The sequence below is a fragment of the Eptesicus fuscus genome, chromosome 12 (assembly GCF_027574615.1).
Source record: "Eptesicus fuscus isolate TK198812 chromosome 12, DD_ASM_mEF_20220401, whole genome shotgun sequence".
In the NCBI taxonomy this organism is placed as follows: domain Eukaryota; kingdom Metazoa; phylum Chordata; class Mammalia; order Chiroptera; family Vespertilionidae; genus Eptesicus; species Eptesicus fuscus.
In genome coordinates, this window is record NC_072484.1 from 11,586,650 (window position 1) to 11,612,676 (window position 26,027).

Sequence of the window (26,027 nt, forward strand, 5' to 3'; positions counted from 1 at the left end):
GTTCGATTCCGGTCAAGGGCACATGCCCAGGTTGTGGACTTGATCCCCAGTGTGGGGCATGCAGGAGGCAGCCTATCAATGAGTCTCTCTCATCATTAATGTTTCTCTCTCTCTCTCCCTTCCTCTCTGAAATCAATAAAAAAATATTTATATATATATATATATATTATTTTTTTAAAAAATATATTTATTGATTTCAGAGGGAAGGGAGAAGGAGAGATAGAAGCATCAATGATGAGAGAGAATCATTCATTGATTGGCGGCATCCTGCACGCCCCCCACTGGGGATCAAGCCCACAACTCAGGCATGTGCCCTTGGCCGGAACCGAACCTGGGACCCTTCAGTCCGCAGGCCGATGCTCTATCCACTGAGCCAAGCCGGCTAGGGCAAAAATATATATTTTTTAAAAAAAGGATTCAAGTGTAATAAATACTTTCATGGAAAAAACACACCACACACAGACAGTGTAACTGTAGGAATGTTATAATTATAGATGCAGATTACAAAAAAGAATCCTATACAATAGAAAACCATTCTCAGCGGAGTATTCCTGGTCATATTGAAGAGTGTCTGTAACCTTTAAAACCAGAGACCACACGGGCGGGCATAGGGGAGGAGAAGGACGTGTGTAGGTGCTGTGCAGGGTGCAGCCTCGTACCCCAGAATGAGTCACCACAGGACGTGCTCCAGGACACCTTGTCTAATCAGCGGCTCACACTTCCATCGAGGGAGAAAGTGCTGAGTGAACAGGTGGGGAAAAGAAAGAGAAATGATTCTAAGTTTTAAATTACACTTTACATCATTAAAAAGCGGCAACTGATCTATTATTCGAATTCCAACAGTTATATAATTAAAAGTTAAACTTATAGCATATCTGCTGTTTTCATCTACTGAAACTGATGGTATGCAGAATTGTACTGAATTCTGATTTTATAAGCAAATTCATAGCTTGTTTAAGTTAAATCTAAAGACTTCTGAATTCTAGTTGGTACTTTTCTTAGGGTTTGCACTTTGAATTCATGCACAGAAAACCCAGGTGGGTGAGATTTTTAGGCACCAGATGACAAATTGTACAATTCATTAGGAGGACCAACAAGGAAACGTCTCCATTAAACCTTTTTTAGGATTTGAGTCTGAACATTTATTCTAATAACAAGTGACAACTTTTCCCTTTGTCCTTTTCAAAGATTAGAAGAATTGTAACCTATGAAGTAGGTGCTGTTCACACTGTTGTGAAGACACCAGTGCTCAGCTAATGCTCGTCCTCCATGTCCTGAGAGGGTACCGATTCTCATTCTGAAGTGGAAAGGAGTCTTCTTGTCTGATTCCCTCTCAACACACCGGGGGTTAAAACAGAAGTAAACATTTCCTAAACTTTGGAGTAAGGAGGAACAGGAAGCAAGCTCATGTGCGCAAAGAAATCTCAAAGAAAGACATACTTCAGTAAAAATAAAAAACTAGTACATTAGAAAGTACAGAGCAAATAGCCTTAGAAAATAAAGCAGGAGGAGAAATTATCAAAACTATTCAAGGAAGCAAAATGTAACTTCAGCAGCACTGTGCACCTGAAGGTCCCTCCTCACAAACTCAAAGACCCATGGCCAAATAAATGCCTCCAAACCTGTCATGAAAACACACAGGCCAAGGACTTTTACCTAACATGTTAACTGAATTATTAAAGTCTTTAGAATGAATAATATAAAAAAGGGGGCTTATCACCACCACTACCCCAAAAGAAAAAAAAGGGGGACATATTGAGTTGTTTAAAAGTTATTCCAGTTTCTCTTAAAAAGAGGGGGTTCTGATTTCTAGACAAACAGATAAATGTTTGCCATATTGATAATCATAAATGGATGTATGGTAAGAAAATATCTCATTAATATTTTATATAATATGGACAGATTCCATAGAAAACTGATTTTAGATGTGGTCAGACATTTTTAGAAGCCTCTTAATACCAACTATAGTAGATTATGTTTTTAAATTTTGTTCCCATTTTTATAATGAAGGGTGGGGCGATACTGAGAAACTAAGTTACAAGCATCACCAAGGGGAAGGCTTCTGCATGGTCCACACAGAAAACAACTAACACAGAAGCAGGACGAGGGGCTCAGTGGGTTTCCACCTGCCCCAGCCCTACCCAGGTACTCCCTGCCACTGAGCGATCACCACCATCTGGGCACACTGGTGGGAAGATCAGCCATGAGCTTGAGAAAAAAATTCAACCACAGGACAGTGTTTAGGGAAAAGTGACATTTTCTCATAGCTTGCTTTATGAGGATAAGCTTTATTCTTGTGAACCAGAGCTTCATACTGGGTCCTCCAGAAATACAGATTTTTATGAAAGCATTAATTTATCAGTATTAATATTAATCCATTAGTATTATTCAATTCATTAGTATCCTACTTCCAAGAGGACACTGGGAGGGAAGTTTTGCCTTAACAAAGAGAGATTTTAGTGAACCCTGAAAATCTGTCTTTAAAATATTCAATCTTTGTTTTAGGAAACTACTCAAAGCTCTAAGGGTATTCGTAAAATAAGAGATCAAGTCACCCTCTCTTAAGGAAATTAGTCCAAGAACCACAAAACCTGAAGCATGCTTTTGCTCCAGGCGTAAGCAAAGACATGGGCTCATTAGACACTAACCGGCTGATAACAAGATGGAAGATAAAGTGGTTTTCATTAAGTCATTTTTCCTCCTGTATTAATGTGACTAAAAAAATTGAAATAGGCCAAAACCGGTTTGGCTCAATGGATAGAGCGTCGGTCTGCGGACTGAAAGGTCCCAGGTTCGATTCCGGTCAAGGGCATGTACATTGGCTGCGGGCACATCCCTGGTAGGGGGTGTGCAGGAGGCAGCTGGTCGATGATTCTCTCTCATCGATGTTTCTAGCTCTCTATCCCTCTCCCTTCCTCTCTGTAAAAAATCAATAAAAAAAAAAAAAAATTGAAATAGGATAAATTTAGCTAATGTGAAATTAATCTACTGGGAACTTGAAGATTTCTAAGGAAACAGTAAATGTTGAGATTATTTTGTAAGGAAAAATTTGATTGCAGTTATAACTTCACAGTTTTAGTCTTTCCCTATTAAATTTTGTTAATATATTAGTTAGAAAATTTTGATCTATCTCATCATTTGTTTGCTAAAGAACTAGGGTTTATAATGTAAAGTACAAGCTAAAAATCAGTGCTTATCACCTGTTAAAATATAATTCAAAGGAGCTAAATCCAACATTTTCACAGTGCTTAACTAGAATAAAGCCCATTGTGATCATTTCCCTGGAAAAGACTTAGTATTAAATACAAGCAATATTCTAGGAAATTAATTAACTTTTTCTTTATATATGTAACATTTCCCTCAACCTTTCTTTATATTTATAAAAAGTAGTCTTACACTAAACATAATGCCTAGATATAAATGACTATCACAAGGTGATGTTTATTTTGTTACTGCTTTCAACGTTTCCATACAAGATTTAAAGTATCTTTAGACAAGAAATACCTGGCTATTTTTTTTTAATAGGACTGAAGTACCATCATCAACTTCAAATTCTCCATAGTCCTTTAGACATCGCACCTGAAAGGAAAAACTGATGTTTTATCTAAATTATCATTTAATATGAAATGACGACAAAGTAATTAAGGATTATCTAAATACTCACAAAGTAAAAGTATTAGGCTTTCTGTTGACTTGTATATTCTCTGTGTACTTGGGCCTAGTACTCCTACTGTGGTATGCTAGTGGTTCTAACTGTCCAGTTTTGATGAAGAGGAAGAAGAATGGCTAAATCTCCAAATGTATGTGTTTGTTGTGCTGACAGCAAGGAAACCCAGGGAGCTGCTAAGGGGAGACACATCACTGCGTTCTTTTCCCTCCGCAAATCCTAAACTACCAAGCAGTTGAAATATATATTTACAAAGAAAAGAGAATGCTTTAGATCAATTCCAACCTGCCTCTTTATGGTTCCCTTCCATGAAATATCAATATCTGAAAATAGACCATAGGTGAGTCTGCAAAACTTGTTTTAAAAAGATTTTTCCAATTTCATTTGACAGACTCTTTCCCAAAAATACTTACAAGTAAACTATGGAAGAGCAGATGCAGACTCACGTTATAAGAATCAGGAGAGATACTTAGTCAGAAGGCGGGAGGCCTAAGACTGCCTTTTGATAGACCCTCTACAACTGCAGAGCAGAATGTTTCTGGAGAGAAGGTTACATTCCTAACTATAGTTTCAACTGCTGCCACAGGAAACCAGGACATTCTTTCATCTTCTATAAGAACTCCAGACTGGAGTTTACTATTTCCTGAGTACTAGGATTAGTATTAGTAAAGCCAACTCCAGCAGTAAGTCTCAGTCATCTACTTTTCCTAGGTAATTTCATCATGTCTTATAATTCCTCTGAAATTCTACCACGACTCCTCAAGGTATTTTAACTTAGTTTGAGAAAGACTATTCTAGAAAATTACATAGTACCAATAACACCTTTTTACTTCTTTAAACAGATTATGGAAAATCACAAACATATTCAAAAGTAAAAACACTAGCCCAGCTGGTGTGGCTCAATGATTGAGCATCAAACCATGAACCAGGAGGGTGCTGATTCGATTTCTGGTCAGGGCATATGCCTGAGTTGCAGCTAGATCCCCAGTAGGGGCATGTAGGAGGCGGCCGATCGATGTTTCTCATAGATGTTTCTATGTCTCTATCCCTTTTCCTTTTTCTCTCTCTAAAAATCAATAAAAACTTTTTAAAGTAAAAAGACCACCCTAGCTGGTCTGGCTCAATGGATAGAGCGTCAGCCTGTGGACTGAAGGGTCCCAGGTTCGATTACCGGTCAGGGGCACGTGCCTGGGTTGTGGGCTTGATCCCCAGTAATGGGTTTGCAGGAGACAGCCGATCCATGATCCTCTCATCACTGATGTTTCTATCTCTCTCTCCCTCTCCCTTCTTCTCTGAGATCAATAAAATTATATTAACAACAACAACAAAAAAAGTAAAAAGACCAATACTCCAAAATCAATGTCCTATCAATTGGCTTCAACAATTACCAACATCTGGCCAATCGTGTTCCCTTATCTACTTCTAAATTTTGAAGCAAATCCTAGACATAATTTCATTTCATCTATAAATATTTTAGTATCTATTTCTACAAAATGAGATTCTTTTTAAAAAAATACAATCTCGCCCTAACTGGTTTGGCTCAGTGGATAGAGCGTCGGCCTGCAGACTGAAGGGTCCCAGGTTCGATTCCAGTCAAGGGCATGTACCTTGGTTGCGGGCACATTCCCCAGTAGGGGGTGTGCAAGAGGCAGCTGATTGATGTTTCTCTCTCATGGATGTTTCGAACTCTCTATCCCTCTCCCTTCCTCTCTATAAAAAATCAATAAAATATATTTTAAAAAATACAATCTCAATACCATTACTACATCTTATTAAGAATTTTTTTCTTTTTTAAAAAATATGGAATGCTTCACGATTTTATGCAGGGGCCATGCTAATATTCTCTGTATTGTTCCAATTTTAGATATGTGCTGCTGAAGTGAGCACTTACTAAGAATTTTTAAATCATGAAATATCCATTAGTACCCAAATTTCCCCATTTATCTCATAAGTTTTTTTAAAGTTGCCATGTTCAAATAAGAGTCCAACAAAAGCTGCACACTACATGTTACTAAAGTCTCTCTCTTAATCTATAGAGTTCCTTCCCCTTCTCCCCTTCTTCTTCACAATTTGTTAAAGAAACTGAGCAGTTTTGTAGCTTCCCATAAACTAGATTTTGTTGTGGTTTCTTGTGCGTCATTTAACATGTTCCCCTCCCTACCCTGATTTCCTATAAACTGGAAGTTAGGTCTAGAGGCTGGATCATATCAGGTCTTGTTTTCTGGCAAATGGTGTTATGTATGTCCTTTTTCTTGCAAGACCTCATGAAGCACAGAAAGTCTGACTATCCCTTTTTGTATTTTTTTAAAATATATTTTATTGACTTTTTACAGAGAGGAAGGGAGAGGGATAGTGAGTTAGAAACAGCGATGAGAGAGAAACATTGATCAGCTGCCTCCTGCACACCTCCTACTGGGGATGTGCCCACAACCAAGGTATATGCCCTTGACCAGAATCAAACCAGGGACCGTTCAGTCTGCAGGCCGACACTCTATCCACTGAGCCAAACCGGTTAGGGCCATTGTTGTATTTTTAAAAATATATTTTGTTAATATGTTATTAATTTCAAAGAGAGGAAGAAAGGAGGAGATAGAAACATCAATGATGAGAGAGAATCATCGATTGGCGGCTGCCTCCTCCACACCCCTCATTGTGGATTGAGCCCACAACCCTAGCATGTGCCCTGACCAGGAACTGAACCCTGACCTCCTGGTTCATGGGTAGACACTCAACCACTGATCCACACCACCAGGCTATCCCTTGGGATGTGTGGACCCCGAGAATATGACCTTGAAAAGGAATTTATGTGCTGAGATGGACTCCCCATGATCAAGGGAGGCCCTGAATTTTCTAATATCATGTGGGCAAAAGGTTTACAGTTGTTCATGTGTAAAATAATATAATCCTACATAATAAAGAGATAATATGCAAATTGACTGCCATGCCCTCACAAGATGGCTGTCTACCACCAGGCCAGCAGGGGGGTTAGTGAGGGATGACCAAATGACTGCGCAGCAAGCTGCGTGGGGCGACCAGGCCGGCGGGGGGGCCGTGAGGGGCGACCAGGCTGGCGGGGGGAGAGGCAGTTAGGGGCAACCAGGCCAGCAGGGGTGGGGGCAGTTAGGGGTGACCAGGCTGGCAGGGGGGCAGTTGGGGGCGATTAGGCTTGCAGGGGGGACAGTGAGGGGCAACTAGGCCGGCAGGGGGAAGGGAGCAGTTAGGGATGACCAGGCCGGCAGTGGTGGGGGGGGGGGTCGGGAATTAGAGGTGACCAGGCGGGCAGTTGGGGGCGACCAGGCTGGCAGGCAGGTGAGCAATTAGGAGCCAGTGGTCCAGGATTGTGAGAGGGATGTCCTGGATTGGAGAGGGTGCAGGCATGCACAAATTTCAAAATACAAACTATTTCACATACAACCGTAAACCCTCCTTTTGCCCACCCCTGTAATAAGAGCCTAATGGTCATTTGCTGACAGGGACTTCTTCTCTCATACTCTGTATACCAGGAAGAGCCTCAGACTGCAATCTCTGCTTTATGCACTATGCCACACTATTTTACACCATCTTAAGGGATGCCCTAGTTTCATCTTTTGAGGAATGGACTGAAAGCTGCCTTGTCCAATTGGAACTATACAAATTATACCCTTATTTGCATGTATACCAACCAACCAGAATTGCATGACTTGGACCAATCAGAACTGTACAATTTGAAAACCTCATTTACATGAAATGGAACAAAATGGAGCCGATGGGCAAGAAAATTTCCTATAAAAGATTACCTCTCCTGCCTTGGCCAGTGTAGCTTAGTTGCTTGGTCCCATATACTGAAAGGTCTTGGGTTTGCTTGTCAGTCAGGGTACATATCCAAGTTGTAGGCCCAATCCCCAGTTAGGGTGTGTATGGGAAGCAACCGATTAATGTTTCTTTCTTTCTTTTTAAAAAAAATATATTTTCATTAATATCAGACAGGAAGGGAGAGGGAGAGAGATAGAAACATCAATGACGAGAGAGAATCATTGATCGGCTGCTTCCTGCACGTCAGGAATTGAACCGCGACCTCCTGGTTCATAGGTTGATACTCAAACACTGAGCCACACCGGCCAGGCCAATTGATGTTTCTCTCTCACTTCGATGCTTCTGTCTCTCCCTCTTCCTTCTTCTCTCTCTTTAAAAATTCTCTAGAAAAAAGATGACCTCTCTTTTGTTTCAGTAGAGCACACTTTCTTTCTGCCAGAGGCTGCCTCTTCCTGGTTTGCAAACTATTACATGAATAAAGTCCCTCCTTTTTCTGCTCCAATGCCTTTTGAATTTCTTAACGAATGATTAGTTAATCAGTGGGTCTGGGCCCATACCCACCCATTATTAAGTTCTTTGTTAACTTTTCACGTAAAGTTTTAGTAGCTATTTGCCTCCATCCATTAGGGATACAAAGTATTATTAATCTAGTTCTTTTTTATTCTTGCTGCATTTATTAGCAGCAATTCTTCTACAAAAAAACCCAACAAACTTTCCTTATAATCTAGCTACCCTGAGATAGTTTGTACAGGAAAGGCAGATGGATGCTTGATTCCATTCTTTTATTTATTGCTTTTCAAAATGAGTTTGCAGCCCAGCCCTCTTATTCTCCAAGGGGACCCAAAGAGGTTTTATTTTTTTATAATTGTCATAACTGTTGTTGTTTGGTGTCATTATGCATTCAGACTTCTAACATAATTGATATGACTCAATTCAATGCAGTTACTATTCATTTTCATGCTCAAAGTGCCCCTTCTTTGGCAAGTGGGAACTCCTTCAAATCAGTTCCCAAACTTTAGAGCACTCACATAGACCTTGATACTTTCTGTGCTTTCTAGAAAGACAAGGTATCCCATGCTCAGTTTGTACATTTTTTTATTTAAGACCAAGAATTAGCCTTTTTATCCCCAAGGAGTCCTGATTTTCTTAACTGGGAAATGGCATTTAGACTCCACAATTTGAATGCTCATGACTACTGGGCTGGTTGTTTCTAGGCGTTTTCGGTGGAAACAACTAAAAAGTACTTTAACAAAAAGAAAGAGATGGCCCTGCCCTGGCAGGTGTGGCTCAGTTGGAACACCATTCCGTACACCAAAAGGGGCGGGTTCAGTTGCTGGTTAAGTGATAGGTTTGATCCCAGGTTGGTGAGCGTGTGAGCAGGAAACTGATGGATATTTCTCTCACATCAATGTTTCTTTCTCTATCTCCCCCTTCCTCTCTCTCTGAAATCAATTAAAAATAAATAAATAATTAAAGGGAGATAATTCAACTGGACTCCATGCTGATATTTCAAACTTGAGTTTGGGAATATAGAATTTCACTTAACTTTTTCATTTTAATATTCAAATCTCTTTTCTCTTATTTTAAAAATCTTGGTTCCTATTGCTATACTTTTTTGCTCTATTCTTCAACATATAAATTGTTTCAAAATAACTATTATTAAAATAGATTAAGTTTATAGTTCTTTTCATCCTTAGAACATATCCACTAGCAACATACAATCAATTTATGTGTTTTAAAGTAATTGAAAATAATTCCAGTTTGACTAATCCACCAATTTAAAACATAGGTTCATTTGTTTCATTTTGCTTTCAAAATTTGTGGGTTGGTTTTCCACTTTGATATAATCTACACTAATAAAAGAGAAAGATGCAAATTGACCGCACTTTTGCGATGCCAACCAGCCAATCAGGAGTGAGTATGCAAATTAACCCAACAAAGCTGGTGAGTTGATTTGCATACACAGGCACTGAGCGGCCGGGGGCAGGGCGGGATGCTTGCGTCATCACCCTGGTAACAACGCAGGCCTTCCACACCGCCCCAGCTGCTCAGGGCCTCTGGGCAGTGTGGGAAGGCGGAGCTGGAGCAGAAAGAGGGAGCTCCAGGGCTGGAGCGGAAAGGCGGTGCCGGCAGCCAGGGAAAGGAAGGCCCATTCTTGCACGAATCTTCGTGCATCGGGCCTCTAGTAATATATAAAACTAGAGGCCCAGTGCATGGATTCATGCACCCGTGGGGTCCCTCGGCCTGGCCCGTGGAGATCGGCCAAAACCGGCTCTCTGACATCCCCAGAGGGATCCCAGATTGCGAGAGGGCAGTCCTCAGGTGACCCACCTGAGAACCACAGCTGCCAAATCACCACAGCTCAGCAGCTCCTGTGTTAAGTGTCTGCCCACTGGTGGTCAGGGCGCATCATAGCTACCTGTCAGAGCGTCTTCCCCCTGGTGGTCATTGCACATCATAGCTACCGGTCAGATGGTCGCTTAGGCTTTTATATATATAAATTTACACGGTTCCAAAGTCAAAACTATTAAAACAGGCCTATTCAGAATATTTTAGCTTTTCTATTCTAGCCCCATCATTCACCTATAGGTAACATTTTTGGTTTCAGTTTATTTTTCCCTTTCCTTTTTAAAATAAATTAATATATATTCATATACCCCACAGACAAAAGGCAGCACAATCTATGCATTAAATAAAAATACATTTTTAAGTATACTTACTTCAATATATAAACTTTTGGGAGGTTTCATATCCTGTGTAATATCTAAACCTTCATCTCCTCCCAATGACCTCATATAAGTAGCAAGAGACTTTTTATAATGATTGAACCATTCTACCTGCAAACATAAAGATTCATTTGTCAAAGTTTTAAGAAAACAAACTTGCAGAAATTGTATACTCATCTTTTAAAATTAAAATACCAATGGCACATTTCATAGAGCTAGAACAAATACTCCAAAAATTTATACGGAATAAAAATAGACCCCAAATAGCTGCAGCAATCGTGAGAAAGAAAAACAAAGTTGGAGGAATCACACTGCCAGATTTCAAGTTATACTATAAAGCCACTGTAATCAAAACAGCCTGGTACTGGCACAAGAACAGGCATATAGATCGATGGAACAGAACAGAGAACCCAGAAATCAACCCAAGCCATTATACTCAATTAATATATATATTTTTTACGCTCAATTCATATTTGATAAAGGAGGCAAGTGCATACAGTGGAGTCAAGACAGTCTCTTCAATAAATGGTGTTGGGAAAACTGGACAGATACATGCAAAAAAAAGAAAAAAGAAAAAAGAAACTAGACCACCAACTGACACCAAACACAAGAATAAACTCAAAATGGATAAAAGACTTAAATGTAAGTTGTGAAACCATAAAAATCCTAGAAGAAACCATAGGCAGCAAAATCTCAGACATCTCTCGTAGCAATATGTTTACAGATACATCTCCTAAGGCAAAGGAAACTAAAGAGAAAATAAACAAATGGGACTACAGCAAAAGAAAATGCTTCTGCACAGCAAAAGAAACCATCAACAAAATGAAAAGAGAGCTCACTGTATGGGAGAACATATTTGACAATGACACATCAGATAAAGGGTTAATATCCCAAATATAAGGAACTCATACAACTTAACAAAAGGAAGACAAATAATACAATTAAAAAATGGGCAAAGGACCTAAATAGACACTTCTCCAAAGAGGACATACAGATGGCCAAAAGACATATGAAAAAATGCTCAAAGTCACTGATCATCAGAGAGATACAAATTAAAACGACAATGAGGTATCACCTCATACCTGTCAGAATAGCTGCCATCAATAAATCAACAAATGACAAGTGCTGGTGAGGATGTGGAGAAAAGGAAACCTTAGTACATTGCTGATGGGAATGCAGACTGATGCACCATTATGGAAAAGAGTATGGAGTTTCCTCAAAAAATTAAAAGTGGAACTGCCATTTGACCCAGTGATCCCACTTCTAGGAATATATCCTAAGAAACCCGAAGTACCAATCAGAAAGAATGTATGCACCCCTATGTTCATAGCAACACAATTTACAATAGCTAAGATCTGGAAACAGCCCAAGTGCCCATCAGTAGATGAGTGATAAAAAAGCTGTGGTACATTTATACCATGGAATACTATGCAGCACTAAAAAAAAATCTCCTATCCTTTGAGACAGCATGGAGAGACCTGGAGAGTATCATGCTCAGTGAAATAGGTCAGTCAGAGAAAGACAAGTATCACATGATCTCACTCATATGTGGAATCTAAGTAACAAAATAAACTGATGAACGGAGTGGATCCATAGACATGGAACAGAGTGCAGAATCTCAGAGCCAAGGCGGGGAAGGGCGGGTAGGTGGGAGGTAATCAAACAAAGACCTTGTATGAATATTTGCAGAACCCATGGACACAGACAATAGGGTGATGAAGGCCTGGGGTTGGGGGGTGGGGGTGGGGGTGGGCTGAAGGGGGTCAATGGGGAAAAAAAGGGGATATGTAATACTTTCAACAATAAATAAATAAATAACAAATAAATAAGCCTGGCTGATGAGGCTGTGGTTGAGCATCCTCCTATGAACCAGGAGGTCACCGTTTGATTCCTAGTCAGGGCATTTGCCCAGGTTGTGGGTTTAATCCCCAGTAGGGGGCGTGCAGGAAGCAGCCAATCAATAATTCTCTCATTACTGATGTCTCTATCTGTCTCTCTCTCTTCCTTCCTCTCTGAAATCAATCAATCAATATATATATATATATTATATTTTTAAAAATAAATAAATATAATTTCCAACATCCTTATGGATTGGACTAATATTAAATTAATTTATAGATAAACTTTGGTTATCTGAAATCTTTGGTTATCTGGACACTTTCTAAGAGATTAAAAGTTTAAAGGTAGAAATTACAAAGGCAATGCAAAATAAGCAACACATATTTGGTCTTTGTAAAGCTCTAATTATGATGATAAATGTGATGTAGTACATTCATAGTTTTATATAAATTAATGAGTTATATCTAAATGCTGAAATTTAAGCTTTAAAATTTTCATCTCATTTATATGCATCTGTGTATATTTAAACATACATATAAAGTTATACTAGAATTATGAGACTGAGAAACTTATGAATAATAAAGAGAAAAAACTAACAATTCAGAGAGAAATGGTCGTTGCCTATTCAGTCTACTTTTTAAAAAAAGAAAAAGAAATCATATCTTCTGGTGGCTTTTACGGAAAATAGAACATTCTTATCTCATAGAGAAGCTCCCAAATCTTTGCAGTTTTGTGCCGATTTTTTTATTCTTACTAAAATTTTTTACTTCTGAAAAAGTTGAAATTTCCACTGTTACTGCTATGATTAAATGTTATTTCTGATTATTTGTACAACTAAGATAATCATTTTTGTCTTTGGACACGAATGACTTACATTTATATACTAATAGTATAAAATGTATTTTTATAATTATTTTTTTATATTGATTTCCCCAAATCTAGACTACGTATTACATAATAAAAATGTTAAAAAAAAACACACAAAAAGATAAATACTAATAAATATATGACAGAACAATGCCAGAACCTCAGCATTTTCCAAATTCATAATTGAATAACAGTGCTAACTTACTTCTTCAGCAGACATGTGAAATCGCAAAATATTTGGCAGGACACTGCCGTATTCCCACCTGAGTGCTCTAATCCGAAGCAATCGGTCATACCTAGGAGATTAAGAAGGTATTAGATGCTTAACAAAAGGGATATCAGAAGCTGTTTTGATCAGGAGAGATTAAGACTCACATTAATCTAAATGTACTATGTGGACTTTATTTGGCTCCTGAGACAAACTGTGAGAAGTCATCTTGGGGACAAGGCAGAAAATATGAATGTTGATTAGATAGAAGTCTTATTGATTAGAGATGCATACTAAAGTATTTAGTGGTAAAAATGTCATGATGCTCTACAATAGTGTAGCATAAATAAATGAAACAACATAAAACATTTATGGCAGCCCAGCCGGCGTGGCTCAGTGGTTGAGCGTCACCTATGAACCAGAAGGTCACAGTTCTATTCCTGGTCAGGGCACATGCCTGGGTTGCTGGCTCGATCTCCAGTGTGGGGTGTGCAGAAGGCAGCCGATCAATGATTCTCTCTCATCACTGATGTTTCTGTCTCTCCCTCCCTCTACCTTCCTCTCTGAAATCAATAAAAATATTAAACAAAACAAAAACAAAAAACATTTATGGCAAAATGTTAAAAAATTGTTACACATGTATGATGGGTCCATGGGGGTTCATAACATTATTCTCCCTAGTTTTATGAATACTGTAATTTTTCATAATAAAAATTTTAAAATGGAGAAAAGAATTTAGAATATTTATAAAGAAAGAGACAAATCTAAGAATTTCTGTTTTCCATTTGAAATGGTTAAAAGGAAACCACATGAAAAATGCTCCATTATTCCCTAACACCCCAAGCAAAATCTGAGAGGCTTACAAGTATGCTACAGTGCAGCGTCGATTTCTTAGCAAAGAACAGTGTCGAAATTTGATGGTTGGTATCAAATCACTTCGTCCACCTGACTTCGCTTCATTCCTAGTAACATTTGAATAGGAAAAGAACAAATATGTCTATTTCAGTATAAATAAAAATTTTAAAGCCAACTAACAACTGACTTGTTATGTTTATTTTTCATTTTTTCTAATTCTTTATTGTTAAAAGTTTTACATATGTGTTCTTTTTTCCCCATTGACCTCTCCCCACCTCCTCCCGCCCGCCAGCACATGCCCCCACACTCCTATTGTCCGTTGGTCATGCTCATATACATGGATACAAGTCCTCTGGTTGATCTCTTACCCAACCCTCCCCTCACCTTCCCTCTGAGGTTTGACGGTCTGTTAGATGCTTCTATGTCTCTGGATCTATTTTTGTTCATCAGTTTTTGTTCATTATATTCTACAAATGAGTGAGATCATGTGATATTTATCTTTCTCTGACTGGCTTATTTCGATTAACATAATGCTCTCCAGGTCCATCCATGCTGTTGCAAATGGTAAAAGTTCTTTTTTTTTTTACAGCAGCATAGTATTCCATTGTGTAGATGTACCACATTCTTTTAATCCACTCATCTACTGATGGGCACTTAGGCTGTTTCCAAATCTTAGTTATTATAAATTGTGCTGCTATGAACATAGGGGTGTACCTGGGTTTTTGTTGTTGTTTTTTTAATTAGCAGTTAACCTAAGCAGTACCTGCCTCTATTTCAGAGCTTTTATTAATATGTTAAAAGATAAAAAAGCCTAAAGCCAAATAATTTGCCTAAGACCAGGCTATCAGCATTTCATTTAACCATTTAATACTTTGCACTTTTGTACCCTGATTAATCTCCGTTATTTCCAAAAGACAAACACTGGAATTCCTTTATCATGCTAGGATAAGAGACAAAGCTAATGTCATGGTTCATAACATTATGGTCCCATATTATGTTTTTTTATATGTAGTACTGCCCATTATAATAAAGCGAGTGAAAATGGGAGTCAACATGGTCCTTCACTCATCCAACAAATATTTGTTGATCTTCAACAATGTGCATGTACTGCACGTCAACATGCTTCACACCGAAAGAAAATTTTGCTTCTACCCTATGTACATCTCCTTAGATATTGGAAAAGCATGACATTTTAAAATCAGATTGTTTATGGGTATAGAATTTCATTATTATAAGATGAGGAGTTCTGAAGATGGATGGTGGTGATGGTTGTACAACATTATCAATGTACATAACACTACTTAACTGTACATTTAAAAATGATTAATATGGCAAATTTTATTACTTTAAAAATTGGAAAAGCAAAAACAAAACAAGACCAGATGTACAGAAAGAATAAGAATCAACTTTAGAGTTTTAAAAGGAACCAGATAAATATAAAAAACAACTCCTTCATGCAGTGTATGCTGCAGGCCCTGCAAACAGAGCCAAAATATATGTCCCACCCAATCATGTCTTCTAGATCTATTCTACACACTTCTAAGTCAGATTTATTCACCACATTGTTTACAATGTGCTCTGGATTACAAAGCTATATAGTACAAATAAAATACATCTAACTTAACATCAGGGTACTTTATTAAGTACAGAAGGATTTGCTAAAAAATTTACATTCATATGAGTAATTTAAAATAGATTTCTTGTGACAAATAAGTTTAACCAGAAACTGGTAATAGTGATTGTCCCCTTAAAAAGAAACTAGAAGGATAAGGAATAGAATTTTGGGATTATGAATTTGCAAATGGAACAAATACAGTAGATCCTCGAGTTACGTCGGAGATCCATTCCTACAGCGCGACATAACGCAATTTTCACTGTAAATTGGAACCCACCTACGTAAGCACCTACGTCACTCACATGGAGCACATACACAGCAGTGATGAAGTGAAACAGTAAAAAAAATTTAAAAGAAAGATAACAATTCCTGACCTTGTAGTAAATAAATAATAAAAACATAAAGCACATACGTATGTACATACGTCAAAATGACAGAACTTTTTTTTTTTTAAATAAATAAATGGGAGATGGCGACGTGACCCGAGGACTGCCTGTACAGGACAATCATTCCCTTACTGGACTAAGGTCTATTAGGCCACATCCAAAACATGTTTTTAACCTGTTCACTTTTTAGCTACTCCAAGTCACCTCTCCTGTCACCTAGATGACCAGCATGCCTCCTTCTCCTCTCAGCTTCTCCTTCCACTGTCCACACAGCAGTCAGTGTGATCTTTCAAAGCACAAACATGCTACCACCTGCCCCACATTTTTAAAAATCTTACCTGGTGTCATGCTTTGCTTGCTTATAAGCTTAAGCCACACTGGCCTTCTTTGGCAGTTTCCTGAGCATCCCACCCTCTTTCATGACTCTGGGACTTTGCATATGCTGTTCCCTCTACTTGGAATGCTCTCTGCCATAATTACTACCTAGTTAAAAATCTGCTTCTCCTTCAGGCCTCAGCTGAAATGTCTCTTCTTTGGAAATAAATTCTCAATCCCTTGATCTGATTTTATCTTCACTTCATTATTCTCTCCCCTAGCACTCTGTTGTGTTCTTTCATAGCATGTATCCCAATTTGGTCTATTTGTCTTCTGCATTAGACTGTGAGGGCCATAGTGACAGAAATCTTGACTACTGTGTTTACAATTGAAATACCAGAGCCATTTATCAGCATATAATTGTTCAATACATATTTGTTGAGTGAATGAATGAATGAATGTCTCAAGAACTTCTCTTTAGGACTTTAGATTTACTGCAAATCTGTTGTGGTTCAGTGCCACATTCTATAAAGACTTCTCTGTATCCACCCTTAAACACTGTAGCTGAAAGTGTTCCTGTTGTTCTGTAAGCTCCACCATGCTACTGATTTGAATATCCAAGTAACTGATAAAAACATTGTACTTAACAAGGCCAAAGATGAAACCTCAGGTCACATATAACTTCTCTCTAGGTTGAGATCTGAATACCTCACTTCTGATCTAGAATTTGGTGTCTTTAAGACACTTTTTTTTTTTTTAATATATTTTATTGATTTTTTACAGAGAGGAAGGGAGAGGGATAGAGAGCTAGAAACATCGATGAGAGAGAATCATCGACCAGCTGCTTCCTGCACACCCCCTACCAGTCTTTAAGACACTTTTGTGTCTTACTCTTCACCAAATCACAGGGACCTCTGAAGTTTGTTATACAGCCAAATGCTTAGCTCTAACTAGTCTATAGATCTAGAGCCTTCTCACGTCCAGTCTGTAGCCTTTTGTAGCCCTAGTTCTCAATGACCTTCACTCAAGCTACTGGAATCACTAGTGTTCCTGCTAAGTTTACAAAATACCCATTCTCTCATTCTATAAATGAAAGCAAGCAGTGGAAACCATACATTTCAAATTGTTAGTATTTTTATTTGCTCAAGTCTCAACTCTTTTTGGTTTATCCTAATATCTTTCAAGTCATATCAGTCAAATAAGAAATATTTATTGAGCATGTACCATATGCCAAGCACTACCTGAATCCCTGTAGAGATAGCCATGATCAATACAAATCCCTTTAATACTGTATAATCAGACTCAGAATTAAAAAAAGAAAAGTCACATCTAAAAACTGATGTAAGATTATCTTTCAATATCACATTTCTTAAATTATTTTAAAATATGAATTTTATCAAAACTTACACATCAGACTGGTTTTGTTCATATAAAGCTTTCATCTCCTCCAGAACTTGCCTGAGTCCATCCTCCTGGAATATACAAAATGATATTGGTCCATATTCACTAATTCTCCCACCAAGTCTGCAGCAATATTCTATCTATACTATGTTTATATTTGATTACATATCTTATCAAAAAGCAAGTCCTTTCACACCTACTATGATGGCTATAATAAGTGTTGGCAAGGATGGGGAGAAATTAGAACCCTCATACATTGCATTTAGGAATGTAAAATGGTACACAGCACTGGAAAAAAAATCTAATGGTTCCTCAAAAAAGATAAACATATTACCATATTAGCCAGCAATTCCACTCTTAGGCATATACTCAAGAGAATTAAAAACATAATCTTACAAAAACATGTACACAAATGTTTAAAACAGTATTATTCATTATAGCCAAAAAGTGGAGTGGATTCCCTGATGAACTGATAAACCAAATATGGTATATCCATTTGATGGAATATTATTTGGCCATAAAAAGCAATGCAGTTAGCCCATGGACACAGACAACAGTGTGATGATGACCAGAGATAGACAGGGCAGGGTTGGGTGGAGGTAGATAAAAAGGGTGAGAATGGGGGACAACAAAAAGCATAATAGAATGAAAACAAAACAAAACAAAACAAAAAAAGCAATGCAGTATATGCATCAACATGAATCGACCTTGAAAACATTACACTAAGTGAAACAAGCCAGACACAAATGACAAATATTGTATGAGTCCACTTTTCTGAAATATCTAGAACAGAGACAGAAAGCACATTAGAAGTTACCAGGGACTGGGGGATATGGGAATGGGAAGTTACTGCTTAATGGTTACAGAGTTTCTGTTTGGGGTGATTAAAAAGTTTTGAATACAGGGGTGATAGCTGTACAACAATGTGAATGTAATTAATATTAGTGAAGTATACACTTAGAAAGATTTAAATGGTTAATCTTGTTATGTATTTTTCACCACAATAAAAAAACAAAACAGGAAAACAATGAAAAGAATTACTGACTACAGAACCAATACACCGGTTAAGGATAATCTCAAACTATACTGAGCAAAAGAAGTCAGACACAAAGGAGTACATACTATATGATCCCAACTGGCCCTTTACGAATAAAGTTTGTAACTCCTGGGACACCGAATCCAAATATATGCAAAGAAGGCAAATATACTCTGTATTCATGGAAAAGTAAATCCATGTTGCCTCAGGCTACACGTGGGAAGTAGCAAGAAGCTACAAAAGGTAAAAACGAACCCTTGGGGTGACAGAAATCTTGACTGGGGTGCTGCTTATAAGGATGTACATATTTGTCAAAAGTCAAAAACCTGTTAAAATGTATATTTTATTGTATATAAATTATACCTCAATAAAATGGATGGCAAAAAAAATCAATAGTCCTACAGAATAAGGCATGACAAAAGTATGTAAATAATTTACTATTGCCGAAACCGGTTTGGCTCAGTGGACAGAGCGTCGGTCTGCGGACTCAAGGGTCCCGGGTTCGATTCCGGTCAAGGGCATGTACCTTGGTTTCGGGCACATCCCCAGTAGGGGGTGTGCAGGAGGCAGCTGATCGATGTTTCTCTCTCATCGATGTTTCTAGCTCTCTATCCCTCTCTCTTCCTCTCTGTAAAAAATCAATAAAATATATTTAAAAAAATAATAATAACATACTATTTATTGAAAAGTGATCTTAAAAGGTTACTAACCAAGAAAAGTGTTTTGGTTTGTACTGAAAGAATATAAAGGCCAAAAGGAGTTTTTCTATTATCTACCTTGGGACAAATTTTTTAAAAACTTAAGAAAATGTACTTGGAAGGATAAACAGAGTAGTATTCTGAAATTCATAAACGTTACACATAGGTCTATCAACAATCCAAAAATAACTGGCCCATCTACAGGGTGTCCTCCAAAAAATGTATACACATTATAAAGACAGTGTATTAAAATACATTTCATTTTTAAAATAGAATAGAATCTGCCGAAACCGGTTTGGCTCAGTGGATAGAGCGTCGGTCTGCGGACTGGAGGGTCCCAGGTTCGATTCCGGTCAAGGGCATGTGCATTGGTTGCGGGCACGTCCCCGGTGGGTGGTGTGCGGGAGGCAGCTGGTCGATGTTTCTCTCTCATCGATGTTTCTGGCTCTCTATCCCTCTCCCTTCCTCTCTGTAAAAAATCAATAAAATGTAATAGAATCTAAAGCTACCAGCTGTTAAAGTGTGTATACATTTTTTGTGATACCCTATACTTTCCCATTTTACTTTTAGCACCAAAATATATGCATTAGCAAAAATGCTTTGGCACTACTGGTACAACTACAAATCAACTACTTAAGCCTGCTCAAATATAGGAAAAGATGTAATTCCTGATGGAAAATGTCAGACTTCTACCTTCTCTTTCCTTGGCTGGTTAAAAAGAGATCATAAAAAAGTCTGATTTATTAGAATTCAGCTAAATATACTTTTTATCAGCAAATGTTATTTTAAGGAATAGTTGAAACTCTTATACAATTAATACATCTATAGGTATACAAAAGACCAGTGTAAAATAATTTTGTAAAAATACACAAGTTTTCACCCTAGCCAGTTTGGCTCAGTGGATAGAGCATCAGCCTGCAGACTGAAGGGTTCCAGGTTTGATTCTGGTCAAGGGCATGTACCGCGTGGTTGTAAGCTCCTCCCTGGCCCGGGGCCCTGGTTGGGGCGTGTGCAGGAGGCAACCAATCGATGTGTTTCTCTAGCATCGATGTTTCTGTCTTTCCCTCTCTCTTCCACTCTAAAAATCAATGGAAAAATATCTTCAGGCGAGGATTAAAAAAATAAATAAAAAGACGCAAAAACACAAGCTTTCAGACTTAGATTTATAGTGGGAATTGAATCCCGTTTTGTGCCCTCACCTCAGGCTATAAGCCCCTGGTCGCCCAAGATAATTTCCCTAAAAACGCACTTAAACTATTACCAGTTCTGCATATAGAAAGTGGATAATAACCCCTGGCCTGTGTGGCTCAGTTGGTTGGAGCGTTGTCCCCTACAACCAAAAGGTGGCAGGTTTGATTCCCCATCAGGGTACATGCCCCATTATGGGCTCAATCTCCAGTAGGGGGTGTGCAGGAGGCAGCCAATCCTTGTTTCTCCCTCACATCAATGTTTCTCTCTTCCTGTCTCTCTAAAACCAACAAAAACAAATCTATAAATAAAAAAATAAAAATAAATGAATGAATAAAAATTTTAAAAGAGAGTGGGTAATTATTTCAATTTGCTAATAAACACTGCACCTGACCACGAGGAATGCTGGAATGAACAAGAGAGTCTCTGCTCTCAACTTACTATCATTTCACTCAAAAGAATAATCGATTCTTGAAAGTCATGGGCCTATTGGCCCTCAGGTCAATTCTCAGTCTGCCTCTGCTCAGCTGTGTCACAGTGACCAGCCTCCAAGGCTGAGTATTCCAGGCTGCCGAGTCACCTGAAAAAAGATGGGTTTGTTGGTGGAAGGCATGAATCAAACAGAAGGCGCTCCACCAAACTAAGACATAGAAGAGTGATTTCACAGCCTCTAAGTCCCACTCCCCCAAAGTAGTAAAGCAACACTTATTTGCACACTCTGTATTCCATCCTCTCTACTGAACTTCCCACTATTGTCTTCTAACATCTAAAGGAGGTCAATGTCCTGAAGTTGAAACAACAGACTGGAATCTAGGAAACCTTTGTTCAAAGTGAGGCTCTGCCTCCAACATGCTGCCAGTTCAGACAATTCCCTGAACTTGGTCCCTAATTTCTCTGGGCTCTTTCCTTATCTGCAAAATGACCTAATTTTCAGACTAGGTGATCTCTAATGTTCAAAACAAAACTCACCTTCCCCCAAACACTCATCCCCCTGAACTCCATTGTTGTTTACTCAGCCACCTGAGAGAAGCCTCCAAAGATTCCAATTCCTCCCCCTCATTTGTTATCCATCCCATCTCCGCCCTGTTCTAATAATTACAAGTCTTGTTTGTTTTAAGTCACTAAGACCCAACCACTGATTTCAGGGCCCACTGACTGGACAGTTTGGACCATACAATTCTTTCACCATCTCTCTGCCTCCATTCTTTCTTATATCCAATCCGTGCTGCAAAACCCCAAAAAGTACCCGATTGGTACTCGCCTATCTAAAATCCTTTACCAGCTTCCAAATGCTCTGAGTGAATACCAAACTCTCTTAGACCTGGAACCCACACACACCCTGCCACCCCTCCTATGCGATCCTGTGTCTCTGCTGTCTCCTTTGGCTGGGATACCTCACACACCTCTCATAGAGGTGACCTCCTCCTCCTCCTCCACTTCCTCCTCCTCCTTGACCCCAGCTCACACGGGAGTTTCTCTTCCACACCTCTTTGGTATAACTTTACCCTTTGCCTTCTATGACCTGTTGCACGCCCCGCTCCCAGCAGAGGGTGCCCTGGCATCCACACAGTGGCAAGGAAATGTAGTCAAGTGCAGAATTTAGAGTGCAGGTCTGAAGCCAGACTGCAAGGATTCAAATCCTTGGCTTTACTTTTTACTGTCACTATGGGCAAGTAATATATCCCACTCTCCACATATTTAGCTGGAAATAATGGAAAACATCAGTTTAAACATCGCAGGATTACAATGAGAACAAGAGATCATGTAGATCAAGTGTTTCACACCCTGACTGGGATAGTAGCAATAAAAAAAATGGGGAAAAAAATAACAGTTATTAGTAGCAGTGGCAGCAGCATCAGTAAAAAGACTTAGTTACTACTGTGTCAAGTACTGTTCAGGGAACCTAAGTATACCGTCTCACTGAGCCCTCTCTGGTGTACTATTTTTATCATCATCCCCATTTTCCCAGAAGAGAAAACTGAGCACACAGAAAGCTTGAGCAACTGACCCCAAGTCACCCGACAGGACCAGAATCCCAGCCTGGCTCCAGAGGCTTAGCTTTTTTAAAATTAAAAAAAAATTTAAATCTTCACCGGAGGATATTTTTCCATTGATTTTTTTTTAAGAGAGTGTGGAAGGGAGGGAGGGAGGGAGAGGGGGAGGGGAGCGGGAGGGGAGGGGGATGGGGAGGTAGGGAGGGAGAGAGAGGGAGGGAGGGAGGGAGAGAGAGAAACATAGATGTGAGAGAGACACATTGATTGGTTGCCTCCTGCACGCACCCTGACCTGGGGCTGGGGATGGAGCCTGCAACCAGGTACGTGTCCTTGACCAGAATGGAACCTGGGAACCTTCAGTTCGCAGGCCGACGCTCTATCCCCTGAGCTCACCGGCTAGGGCAGATGCCTAGCTTTTGCCGGCGTGCACAACAAATGCTAGATTATCAGGCAAGCAATAAGCGTTTGGTTAAGCAAAGGAACAGCAATACATTTATAGATGGGAGAAATACTAAAGGAAGTAACTCATATAAAGAAATGCATCTAATTCCTGGGTGACATAAGAAAAAAGGGTTTCTTTTTCCTCCTATATTTTGGCCATGTTCCAAAATTGTCGTGCTGGACTTTGGAGTTCACTCCGTGGGAAAGTAAAGCCTCCAGGGAGGCTCAAGGGAAAATTCGGAGGGCGGCGTTCCGCCCTGCCCCATCACGCCCATCCCGCCTACCCGGTCCCCCTCACATTGAAGGCCAGCAGCTGCCCTTCGGGCGCCCGGTGCAGCTCGCGGACCAGCTCAATGGCCCTATCGCAGAACATGGCGCAGTCGCCCCAGTCCCGTGGCCTCGTCAACTGCCCGCTTTCACGCCAAACGGTCGGTCAGCTCACGGCCGCAATTCTCGGATCCTGTAGTTCCGGGGTCCACAGCTCCTGATCTTAGCCTGCGCCTCTGATCTGCGCTTTGGCGCCAAACACGCCCAGCCAATAGGAGCACGCTGATGAGCCTCCTGGCCTACGGCGGCGGTAAAGGGACATTTCCCTCCACTGCGCAGCCTCCTACCAAAAGAGTCCTTCCCTGGCGAATAGGGGACAGTGGGAGGGCCTCCGTAGGAGCCTGTAAACTGAGCAGATTTCTTTTCAAATTTCCAGGCGGTTAAGCAAGAAACTTTAAGCGCAGCACAGCTTCACATAAACGCATGTTGGTTAACTTCCTTTTTCCATTTGGTTCATTCATTTCCACTTAAGTTCAAAGAGGTGCGCACTTTGAGGTTAAGGAAGGCTCAGCCCGGCCTGGCTCAGTGGTTGAGCGTGGGCCTAAGAACCAGGTTTCCCAGTCAGGGCACATGCCTGGGTTGCGAGCTGGATCCCCACTAGGGGGCGTGCAAGAAGCAGCTGATCAGTGATTGCCATCATTGATGTTTCTCTCTTTCCCTTCTTCTCTGAAATCAATAATAAAAAAAAAGGCTCAGAAGCTTGGTATGCATTAACCTTATGACACGGCATTTCCTTTGTTTAGTTTTGCATGTGGGTATTTTGTTTCATAGAAAAGGAAAACCAACTTTTATTGGGCATCTCCTGTGTGGTAGAGGCGATGACATATTTCATTTGCTTCTGAGGATTAACTCTTGGTACTGATTAGGAAACAGAAGTTAGGTAACTTGCTTAAGGTCACACAGACCTTGTATTTAAGCTTTCAATTCCACGGTACCACCTTTGGTGTTAAAGCAGTAATTTTAAAACATTTGTAGCTCTAGCTGATTTTTAAAAATATATATATTATTGATTTTTTACATAGAGGGAGAGAGAGTTAGAAACATTGATGAGAGAGAAACATCGACCAGCTGCTGCCTCCTGCACACTCCCCACTGGGGATGTGCCAGAAACCAAGGTCCATGCCCTTGGCTGGAAGCGAACCTGGGACCCTTGAGTCCGCAGGCTGACGCTCTATCTACTGAGCCAAACCGGTTAGAGCAGCCCTAGCTGATTTGGCTCAGTGGGTGGAGCATTGGCCTGCGGACGGAAGGGTCCTGGGTTCGATTCTGATCAAGAGCATGTACCTTGGTTGCAGGCTCCTCCCTGGCCCAGACCTTGGTTAGGGCTCGTGCAAGAGGCAATCAATCAATGTGTATCTCTCACATCTATATTTCTCTCTGTCTTTCCCTCTTGCTTCCACTCAATGGGAAAAATATTCTCGGGTGAGGATTAAAAAAATAAATTGTAAATCGCTCTAGTCACAAGGTCTACAGAGAGGGAAAAATGCTCTAGATCAGTGATGGGCAACCTTTTGAGCTTGATGTGTCAAACTTCGCCAAAAAACTGAGCATAACTCGGGTAGTGTGTCACTTTGAGGAAAAAACTAACTCCAAGACTCTAGTCGCAAATGTTTCATCTTCAGGAGCAGCAAATGTTTCATCCTCGGCATGCGGCCGCGTGTCATCAGAAATGGCTACGCGTGTCAGTGCTGACACGCGTGTCATAGGTTCACCATCACTGCCCTAGATTATAACATCAATTCACATAGCCCTATTCTTATTTACATAATTATGGAAATTTTCATAACCATATTGAACCAAAAGGTAAGAATTACTGCTATAGAAAATTCATTTTTGGCTACTTTTTTTAAAAAAGCAGTATTTTTTAATGAGCAATATTACTTGGATTCATTCTAGCCAACCTGAGAAACTATGTTCCTCTTTTGCAAATATACAGTGGATGTATGATCTGACAAATGAGCATGGGAATGGCCTCTTTACATTGAGTGTTATTTCCTTCTCAGCTCTATAGTAAGGGATAATTTAGCTAAGGGTTTTTATTAAATACACAGTTCTATAGTGGACTGTGATCCAAGGATCAAAAGCATCCACAGCTTTCCTTTGCCATAAACCTGTTTAATTTTGAACCTCAGGCCTGAGATTCACTTCCTCACCTGTACAGTGGGGACAACAGTATCCACTTCTGAGGGGCTATGATGATTCTTTATTCCTTCAGCAAATATTTATGAAATGTCTACTATGTAGTTGACATTGTTTTAGATACTGAAGATAAAGCAATGAACAAAGTCCTTGATCTTAGCCTATATTCTAGTGTGGGGAAACAGCAATACACAAATACAAATACATTGATAAATATATTAGGGAAAAGCTTGAAAAAGGGGGGGGGGGGAAGGCGTTAAAAATAAACCAAGGAAGGTGAGCAGAGTGATGGTGAGGGGGCCTCGGGGTTCCGAGTTAGTGTTCAGAGAAGGCACAGACCTGCAGTGGGGAAGGGAGTAAGCCATTGGGAGGGCAGAAAATCCAGGCAGCAAGAATGCAGGGCAAAGGCCTACGAGGAGGGTTGTGCGGTGGCTGGCACACATGCCACCCACACCCCTCCTGGGGGCCCCCGTATCAGCAAGGAGGCAGTGATGCTGGAGCAAAATGAGCAATGGAGAGGCTGTTGGCTAAGA

The 26,027-nt window shown here is 39.7% G+C and overlaps 1 protein-coding gene and 1 pseudogene across 5 annotated transcripts; both read right to left on the reverse strand.

The window, feature by feature from the left end:
• Positions 1-472: 472 nt before the first annotated feature.
• GINS1 (GINS complex subunit 1) lies at positions 473-23,536 on the reverse strand. 5 transcript variants are annotated; one of them, XM_054724009.1, is made up of 8 exons: positions 23,327-23,374; positions 21,035-21,173; positions 17,678-17,742; positions 13,963-14,061; positions 13,097-13,187; positions 10,180-10,296; positions 3,505-3,579; positions 473-739 (listed from the first exon to the last, which is right to left on the reverse strand). In XM_054724009.1, the coding sequence occupies exons 2-8, from the start codon at positions 21,038-21,040 to the stop codon at positions 671-673; spliced, it is 522 nt and encodes a 173-aa protein (XP_054579984.1). In that variant the 5' UTR covers positions 21,041-21,173; positions 23,327-23,374; the 3' UTR covers positions 473-670. The 5 variants fall into 5 exon arrangements, with proteins under 5 accessions (XP_054579984.1, XP_054579985.1, XP_008139532.2 ...); XM_054724010.1 differs by lacking the exon at positions 23,327-23,374 and adding an exon at positions 22,873-22,947; XM_008141310.3 differs by lacking the exon at positions 21,035-21,173 and having other exon boundaries at positions 23,327-23,536.
• Positions 5,462-5,554, reverse strand: LOC129151031 (U6 spliceosomal RNA; annotated as a pseudogene).
• Positions 23,537-26,027: the final 2,491 nt, after the last annotated feature.